This window comes from Scaptodrosophila lebanonensis, unplaced genomic scaffold, assembly GCF_003285725.1.
Source record: "Scaptodrosophila lebanonensis strain 11010-0011.00,11010-0021.00 unplaced genomic scaffold, SlebRS2 tig00000043-arrow-pilon, whole genome shotgun sequence".
Classification (NCBI taxonomy): Eukaryota; Metazoa; Arthropoda; class Insecta; order Diptera; family Drosophilidae; genus Scaptodrosophila; species Scaptodrosophila lebanonensis.
In genome coordinates this window covers 4,598,126-4,608,186 of record NW_022060545.1, presented here as the reverse complement: position 1 = coordinate 4,608,186, position 10,061 = coordinate 4,598,126, and the positions used below count along the sequence as shown (strand labels likewise).

The window sequence follows — 10,061 nt, the reverse complement described above, 5'->3', positions numbered from 1 at the left end:
TGCGGAAAGTTCAAAAAGCAATCAAGCGGGCTGAGTTAAATGTGCAATCGACAGAGTTGTGTGTTCCCGAGAGTACAGTTATATAAACAGAAACGGGCGCTGACTTTGAACGTTTTATAGCCTGGTTCTTATTCTGATTGTTGTACGTGTTTGCAGTTAGTGTTGCTGTTGTTGTTTTTAATGGGTAACTCGTTCGGCGTTAAATTGATTTACCTTAAATGGCAGCTTTTGTCATTTCAGAATTTATGATTCCAGTTAATTTGTCTTCGCAATTTCCGAAACTGTCAAGGTCTCATAATTGGCTTCGTTTCGTCTGCATTTTATTTTAAACAATTTTTTTATTGCGAACGTTAATCTTTGAGTTTGTTGGGCGGTCATCTATAAATTATCCAAAAGTGTCTAGGCCTGTCTGCAGAAAATATCCGAATGTAGCCCAAAAAAAAAAGGATGTTCAAGTCTGAAACGAAACCTTGATGCGTCAAATGAAACAAGCAGCACAGTCCGAGTCTAGACACAGGCTACCTGCTGGGCACTTTATCTGAACTGCTCGACAAGAACGACCGACCGACCGACCGACCGACCGACCAAACGAATGAACCAACCATCCATCCATCGCTCGATCGAGCCTTGCCATGTGTTTTCAAGTGCCCGTGCCCGTGATCGTGCTCCCTAATGTTTCGACGCCGTCATCGACTGGCAACCATTTTTCGTTTTTCGTAAAGTTTTAAATTTCTTGGAAATAAAAGCCTGGCCATTAGTTTCGTCCTTCTTTCCACACCATTCTACAATTGCCCTTTTTTCCCTTTTCTTTTCTTTTGTATTTTTCGTTATGCTACTCGTGTGTATTCGTTTCAGGTAGGGGCAGGCAAAATTTTGCAGCTACCTAGTCGAGCCCGTAGTGAAAATCTAAGACGCGTTACGGCTGCGCCATAGCCGTTCCCTTCCCGTCCCGTCCCTTCCCTTTCCGACTCGTCCCGACTTGTCTCGTCTCGTCTTGTCTCGGTTCGTTCTGTTTTGGTTTTCATTTTTATCTCTCGCTTAGCCCCACGTAAACGTCTTGTCGACTGTCTGAGTCCGATCGTCTGTCTCTCTGATCGTCTGTCTGTTTTTGGGCTTCACTTGTCCCTCATACGCCTCGTTCTGTTGTTGTTGTTGCTGTTGTTGTTGCTGCGTCGACTGCGATACGAAACCGTGCAGGTGTCCAATATTTTCTTTTATACCGCGTCATTGGGTAGCAGCCAAATACAACAAAAACAAAACTAGTTCTAGATTTACAGTCGCGACCCGTCGACTGCGTCGTCGTCGCCTCCACAACCACCACAACCACCAGAACCACCACCACCATAGCCACTATAGCCACCATCGTCATCATCACCATTACTTAACCAACACCAGGCCAAGCGTAGCTTTATATTTCGCCCATATTTTCGATTCGATTGCGTATAACAAGTTTAGCCTGGCCCGGTCCGACCCGGCCCTGCCCTGCCCTGTCCAGCCCGGCCCGTTCTTTAACTTTATAAAGTGCTTTGCATCCATGCAACGTTCGTTCTGCCCAGTCGGTCCCTCAGTCTATCTGTCTGTCTGTCCGTCTGTCTGTTTGTCTGCCTATATATCTGTGTGCCTGGCTCCCTAATGCTTTTTTCAATATCGCTGTGGCTGTTTGGCTTTTAATTTTTGTTTTGGTTCTTCGTTTGTGTGCTTCTTGTTCTTTTGTGATTTTGATTAATATTTTATACATGTGCTTCGGCCCCATGCAGCGCTGTTTTAGGTCCGATAATGTCTGTCTGTCTCTCTGCCAGTCTGTCCCATGTAATTATCCAAATTTGGCGTCACTTGCCGTTAAAAGTTTTCTTCTTGCTTGCACCAACAAAATACACTAAATAGGCTGCAACGGTACAATCGAATTAGGCTTTTCTTATGAAGTTTGGATTACTTATTATTCTGATTAGAAGAACCCATAATGCGAGCTCATCAGCAGATATCTACTTGTGTAGTTATCCTCAGCATATGAAAGCATTAAGAGTTGTAAAAGCAAGAACTATTTGAAATGTATTTTGAAGTTCTGTGCCAAAATAATTTTCAAAGCACCCAACATATTAATTAGAAAACATTTTGTGATTTATTAAGAACCAAACTAAATAATTCTTTATATTCACCCCAGACCATAAGGTAAATAGAGAAATTTTCAATATCTTCAAGCTGAACTGTAATAACTCCTTCAATAGTTTAAACTACAAAAGGAGCGAACGAAAAGAAAATGAAATCAATATTTCGATCCCAACATGTAGTTTTTCGAATTGATTTTCAGCAATTTCTTGCTCAAATTTGTAAATATTTAATCAGCACAGGTATTCAGTAATTCTAAGATATAGGAGTTTTTCAATAGTTCCATGAAAATATAAGACATGCTCTGTAGGCTTATATGACATAACCGAGACTTATTTATCTTATTGGCTACAAATCTCTGTTCAATTGGAAACACATTTTAGAAGCATAAAGTTTCCTGAAAATACAAATTTAAATTTAAAAAGAAAATATAAATTTAAGTATTTTTTTACAAGAAAAAAAGGATTGCCCTTCACAACAATGTAAAACATTTTACGAGTACTTCATATTTTTCGTACTTCTCTAAAATAACGAATAAATGGAAAATATTTTACTAATTAAATTGGTTTAAAAATGGAATTACACACACCTTCTAACGTTCTTTTTATCACATTTATTTATTATTATTTTTTGATGGATGATTATGATTTCCATTAAATACGAATTTTCCAAAATGTAATTCGTACACAATAAAATGTGCTAATCATTTGTTATCATGATAGATTTCGACCTCCCGCCAAAATATATGCGATCTCATTCTGAAGTCCTCCTGAATTTCAAACGCCCACGGCTGTGCATCCAAGCTGCCGACGCCATTGCTTAAGTCGCAGGAGGCGCCATTCGCATCCTTAAATCTAGAGTTGTAAAGGGTGGCTGTGACTAAAAGGCGCATGCGCAAAGGTCGGCCAAAACCGGCCCTGGGCAGCAATAGTCGCCTGGGAAATCCGCAATTGGGCGTTGAGATGTTCAATGGAAAGCCATGGTCCCCTTTCTCGGCCAGCCTCACGTATTGATATAGTTCGGTGTATGTTATGTGATCACCAACTGTGCGATAAAAGTCACGCGAGTCACGAGTAACATCGTTGATGCCAACATTTAGGTTCAAATGAAAAGCATCCAATAGAAAATAGGGCTCCTGAGTCCAGTGGCCCTGCATTGTGGTTAGGAAAGTGCGCAAAATTATTGACTCTGTCCTGTTCGAGGTAAGCTGAATGCGTAGCTGGAAGGGTTGTTGCTGCAATCGTCTCTGGCGGCCCAACAGCAAGTGCTGCCACATAAAGATCCCATTGTAGAGAAAGTGTTTCCAGTGCAGAGCATTGTTGAGATCAGCATCTACGGGTTCGTAGTACGTTTGCAGCGAAGTAATCGACACATTTGTGATGCGCAGCTCAAGGGATGTCTCTCTCGCGTCGTAGGAGGGTAGGTAAGCATTCCTATATCTATGAAATGCCCTCAGCAGTCGCCCTGCATAGTAATAGAAGTTGTGAGCTCTTAACATCGTATGTAGATCCGAAATCAATTCTGGTTGGGCGGATCCTCTCAACTTAAGCTGGCTCATATCATACGGAAAGAGGTCGTTCAGGCATAGTAACCAGTTTTGATCGCGACGTAGCTCTATTAATGTGCCATTGGTTAGTGTGTACTTCTCCGCAGTAACAGCTCGCTCCACAGCAGTCTCTAGGTATTCCAGAAGGTGTTCCAAATATCGTGTGGTTTTCTCATCATCCGATCGATAGCGCTCGCTCTGCCAAGTGAGAATGTGGCTCACTTGGTTTTCCATTCTAGATAACCGCCTATACGATAGTCCTTGTGCATAACGTTCCAGTTTATAGCGAGCGAGAATCTGCGATAGTTTCCCGTACCACCATTCACGTAATTGCTGATCCGTACCTGGCCTCTTGTCCGTCAGCATTACGCCCATGTTTACGTAATACCAGTGAGCACTCCACCCTATATCACCAAGGAGCACTTCTAGACCTTGTTCTGTGCGCTTTTCAGCAATCCACAGCACATACGTCTCAGCCATGGCGAGGGACCATTCGGTGGTGTTTCGTATACCCCGCAAGCCCGCGGGTAATACACTCTTTGGCCAGGCCTCCTTCACTTCGGTGTCACTAGAGTTCAAGACGCGCTGCCTGCTCCAATTGGCAAAGTTAAAGTTACGTACCTGTCGCACAAATTGCTGGTCGTGGTAGGGCTCTGGGAGAAGCTCAAAGATCTTTGGCATGATCAGGACACGATAGTCCTCTCGCTTTTGTAGGGCCTGCGTCAAAGCGTATACAAATAGAGAAGGATTGGTGTGCACCCGAGCCCAACAAATATTCTGACGCAGAGTGCTCCATTCACGCGCATAATAAAAGAGATAATAGAGACCAAGAGTCTCCTCCCAATGCTGCGGCTCATGAAGACTGTAGTAGATGTCTCGCGGCAGCAAGCGTCCAGATTTTTTCAACTCAAAAAAATCATCCATATGCGAGTTATAGATCTGTGAATACACACAGCATTATGTAGTCCAACATCTTTGAAATACATTTCAATATTAAATCTCACTCACAACATATTCGGCTTTATCGCTGACCAGCTCCCTGGCCAGGACTTGCCACTGTTCGTTCAGCAAAGGCTCCTGCACATGATTAAGGATCTCAAGCAAAAAGCGTTGCTTTTCGAGAAAGTATTCGTTTGCTAAATGAAAACTCTCAATGCGATGTTGGGCTACAGCTGTCGCCTGCAAACTCACCAAAAAGCGCTTCGCCAAATCCCAGCCATATAGCTAGACTGATAAACAATCGAAGGTAAACAAATTTCATTGCACTTGTTTACTGCTGGCTGTGCTGAAATGCACTGAAAACCTTCAAGATTTTTGAACAAGCGAATACATCCAATTGAACTTCTTGATGACCCCCACGGTGGAGATAAGTAAATGTTCATGTCAAATCGCTGATGACAACAATTTTATTCGCAAAACGAAAAACGAACAAACAAAAAAAGATAGGAAAAGAAACATTTTCATTTTTCAAACTAGTTCTTAGAAATAAAATAAACAAATTAAGGAGAATAAGATTATAAAAATTATATTAATATTAAAAAGAAGCTTTCAAGAATGGACAAATTTAAAATAAAGAGTATATTAACTTTTCTACTCTTATTAATGAATAGAATTCTAGCTTTAAGGAGAATGCTCTTCAACGCAGAAGCGAGTAGAGCTTCAATAAAAGATTTGAATTTTTTTTCCCATTTTTTGTGTTTTTCAATCTGTTGAATTTTGTTTTTATGCAAACGTCTCAGTGCAGATTGTGATTAAATGGACTCTTTCAGAAAAATAAAATTTAGTTCGGCCAGCAGCATGAGGCGGCTGCTCCAAAACTCAAATTCAAAACACGACGATGTACAAATTTACAATTTTTGCTGGTTTCATATAAATTAGTTTAGATATTAGAAAATACTAATGTGTTTGACTTCTCTAGTGGCATTATCTAATAATATATAAATTTCTATATATAGAATATGTAGTTTATAGTTAATCAGCCGTGCAATGCAAGGTCAGTATGGACTGCTTTATCTAATCGCGACAGCGAGCTACAGATAAGGAATTAACAATTATTGTTGTAGTTAATTTATAGTAATATAGTAATACGACAATGAATTTGAAAATAAATATAATAGATACATATAAACGTTTAGATTACATGATATCAAGAAACCAGTAAGCAATTGTTAGTAGCAAATATTTAAAAAATTTTCAAAAAACTTCTAGTATTACAGTCTAAGTTTAAAGTTCATAGCTGTTTTATTTAAAAATATATCGCTGATCATACAGACGGACAACGATTCATCATCATTGGTCTGACACTCATTTTTCCACCTTTTATATACACTCCAACCCATTATTATACTCTTCCTTTTTTACATGGCTTTTATTTCTTCACTGAATAGTCCAAGTCCAAGCTATCAATGGCAATGCAGACAAGTACTCGAGTTGAGGGAATGTTCTATATCTGGGGTAATAAATAAATCATATCTTGATGAGTAACATCCTCGCTGAAGTCACTATTGTTCAGATACCTTATCAGCTAATAATCAAATGAGCGACATTCCATTACATTATTTAGCTGCTTGCTATGTATTTCTTTACTGCTGGCATTACTTTTAAAAAGCTTCTTCCGTCGGAGGAAAGGCAGACATGAGGCCACAGATTTCTTAGTCATCAGGCATACTCGTAGGTAGGAAAAAACAAATAAAAAATTTGTCTTTCAATGCACAAGTATTTCTGTTTTGATGATTCTGGTTTGTTTGCATTGTAGCCGTTGTTGTTAACTAACAACTGGCTCCAAATACGAGTGCACTGTTGGCATCGCGTAAATGTGCGCACATTAAAGCCATGGCGAAAAAGGGTAAATTATAATGCGAATAATGTTAATTACAGGCAGGCGGCAGTGGTTGTGGCGTCTGTCGACAGTCAGTCGCATTGTCTACTGCACAAGCTTTTGTAACGAAAATTGGCGTATTAATGCAAAACGGCGGCCAGGCGTAACGGATTATATACGAGTATACTATAGTAAGCGACCGAAGTCTGTCCCTGTCTCCGAATCCATCTCTGAGTCTGACGCTGAACTGAAGTAAATTAACTGTCAGCCAATGCCGGGCTCTTTGTTTAGTACTCGTACAATCATAGGTGGCATGCGCGTCGTATGACAAGCGCTTTGCCGGAAAAGTTAATGACATGGAACCGACAACGTCCAGATACTCGTAACATCATGCCCCATAAAGGTATCTCGTTACAAATGTGGCACAATGAAGAACATTTTATTGATTTGGACGAGCAGATTTTTTTTCTTTTTTTTTTTTGAGAAAAATGCATTTCACTTTACCAAAACCTTACCTAAAATCTGAAGTAAACTCATAAGCTTGTTAACTTGAAAGACCGTTACGGCTAAGTAGAGCCCAGGCAGCAACTTATTTCACACGCATTTTCCTCGAACTGTGCAACCTCATGAAAACTGATTAGGCAGACGAGCCCTCCTTAAGCCCCCTAGCCGAATGCCTTACCCCCTTCTCACACCGACTCCGACCAACCAAGTGTTAACATAAACGTGACAAAATCATGGAAAATATTGTCTAATCATCCGATATGTGCGCAAAAGAAGGAGCGAGCAGAGACGCTGATGACAGTGACGATGTTGAAGTCTTTTCTTCTTTATGCAAAATGCGCAACATGAATATAAAGTAGATGCTGATGACAGGAATAGGGCGCTATAAATGATCGCACCATGATTGCAAAAAAATCCAAAACGAGTCAGAAGGAAAAACACCAGCAAAAAAAATAACGATTTGACAAAAGAACTTTTATCGCGCCCAGCTGATCGTGCGGCACACGTGCAAAGGGCGCGAGCTGAAATGAAATGATTTTGCATTTTTATGTTGGGAACGAATGGAAATGTGGCAAGAGTTGCAGTCGGGGCTGACTCCGGTGTTGTTGCCGTTGCTGTCTTCGATCATAAGTACTTTACATATTATTAACGCTGGGCCGAGCACGACCTTATCACACCATTTTTCTATACCTTTGCAATCATCATAAACCCATAAATCGTCGGACTGGGGAGGCGTGCCAAGTGACAATGTGCCTAATGTCATTATCGGCTTAGAAAAAGTGTACGCTGGAGGGCATTTATAAAATGCAAATTACTATTCAATAGCCTTTTTTCATCAGACACTTGGCTTTATTGCTGGAATTGCGTTGACGCGGCTAGAATTAGTTCCACACACAATTAATATTAAAAAAGAAAAACAAAGTCATTAGAAAACTCATAAACTTGACCTGTCTCAGGCGTAGTAGAAGCCGTATATGAATTTTTGGACCCTCTACTATCACATTTTTGCGAGATTTTTCGGTTCATACAGACGGATAGACGGATGGCAGATGTAAATGTAGTTGAACACCTTTCTTCTTCTGGTATTCCTTTTTGTGCCTTTTGAGTCTGCATCTGGACAACTTTTGAATCATAATGTCCACGGGCAGCGCATATAGACTTGTCTTACTTGAACTAAGTTAGTAAGTACAAAAAATATGTAGCTGCCTTAAGAACAATTGGTGTACTTATATCTATATAACAAAAACGAAGTCAACCGAAGTAAACGTTATTTCTCAAATTAATTAAAATGTTTTTCTATTGAAGCCAAAAATGTTATGGGAATTATATTTTTAATAAAAAATAGTTATATGAATCAAAGAAAGGACCATTGATTATAAAAATTAACTAAGTAATAAATTGTTTTTCTTGGGAAGTAGAGTCTGCAAATTCTAAGCGCGTTTCTCAGTAAATCAAAATATTAAGAAAATAATGAAAAGGAAAAAGAGTGTTTTCTGCAATGTGAAGTGAAATAAGAAGTCTCTCTTTGATAAAAACAATATAATTGAAGTAAAGACAGAATCCAATTAATGAACATTAAAGTGTAATCGACAAATATTTTCTTTTAATTTAAAGGCAGAAATTTCTTCTAATAGTTTGGGAGTAAAAAATACTTCAATAATGTTGGTTAGGTAGGAACGGCTTAAAAGGTATAGCCATCTAATGCACACAATACTTTCGAAAATCTAGCGCCCCAAATGAACTTCAAAAACACATCTAAATACACGTAGAGTCGATTTATTTAGTATTTGCAACGCATTTTAGAATTGTGATTAAAAGGTCATTACCATATAGTCGCCCTGTCGCATCAATCATGCTTTTGTCTGTCGCTTCACTTTTTACACTACTGCGAGTATAGGCCTCGCTCATTAGCTGCAAGCGCCGTCCGTCTCTGTCTGCGGACTTGTGGCTCGGACTGAAATGTCAGAGCCGTGACGCATGCACCGCCACAGTGGCAGCTAAAACTGCTGATGGCGAAATGCAAGCTTATGAATCAGCCAATGCCAATGTCTGCCACCCAGACCGAAAAGCGTCCGAGCCACCGGTAGTCGTCAGTTTCATACTACAAACGTTTAATAAGGCATGCGATCGGCGAAAATTGGGTCAAGTGAGATAAATGCATATTATAAAAATAATACAACAACAACAACAACTACGAAAAAAGAAGCATTTACCGAACAAAGAAAGAAACTTAATACATGCAGTTGCAGACAATGCTGGGGCTTTCATGCGAACTGTCAACTTGTCATTACAATTAAGCAGGCGATGGTTATCTATTTGTCAGTAGAGAGCTCCAAGTGTCAGGCGGACCCCCCTATCCCCCACCCCCCCAAAAAAAAGAAAAATAAAAATAAAAGTACACCCACACGTGCCTTAAGCGTTAAGCAAATTAAAAAATTACTGTGCATGGGATTATTGAAATATGACACCGGGTCGAAAGTCTTGGGTCTTGGGCAGGTAGCAGTACTTGCCGTACTGCCGTTGACCCAATTCGCCGCACTTGCCACTTGCCACAGTTTGACAAAACAGTTAAAGTTCTGAACAATCGATCCCCCAACTAACCGATGCGTCGCTGCTCATCACACTTCCAAAGGTTCTTAGCTTAGGTTCTTCCATCGCGGTTATGGTTCTTCATACTCACGATTATGTATATATGTATGTATGTATGTACGAGTATTTATATTTATTTACCATTTGGTTTATTATGCAGTGCATTCACCGCATTTATGTTACCCATACCCTGTTCTGTTTGATCGCCCTTATTGGGTCTTCGGTGTCGGCGTCGGTGTCGATGTCGTCGGTTGTTGTCGTTGCAACGCATCAAGTAGTTCCAATGTACAAGTAACTTATGATTATTATAGAAGTATGTTGGGAAAGTCAAATAACGGTCGCCACAACGACTCCCCAAACTTAGAACATATCGTGCATAATTTCAATTTGATGAGTTTTCAATAAGTCTGTATTGCCGCTGATGAGTTTATTGATCTTTTCAATACACGCTCTCAGATTGCTGTTGTCGCCGGTGCTGGTGTTGGGAAAATGCATTTT

General features: G+C 40.0%; 1 protein-coding gene across 1 annotated transcript; it reads right to left on the bottom strand.

The window, feature by feature from the left end:
• Window positions 1–2,809: 2,809 nt before the first annotated feature.
• On the bottom strand, window positions 2,810–8,821 carry LOC115622300 (larval serum protein 1 alpha chain). The gene is made up of 4 exons (XM_030516204.1): window positions 8,801–8,821; window positions 4,661–4,831; window positions 3,875–4,591; window positions 2,810–3,823 (listed from the first exon to the last, which is right to left on the bottom strand). The coding sequence occupies exons 1-4, from the start codon at window positions 8,819–8,821 to the stop codon at window positions 2,810–2,812; spliced, it is 1,923 nt and encodes a 640-aa protein (XP_030372064.1).
• Between the last annotated feature and the right edge of the window lie 1,240 nt (window positions 8,822–10,061).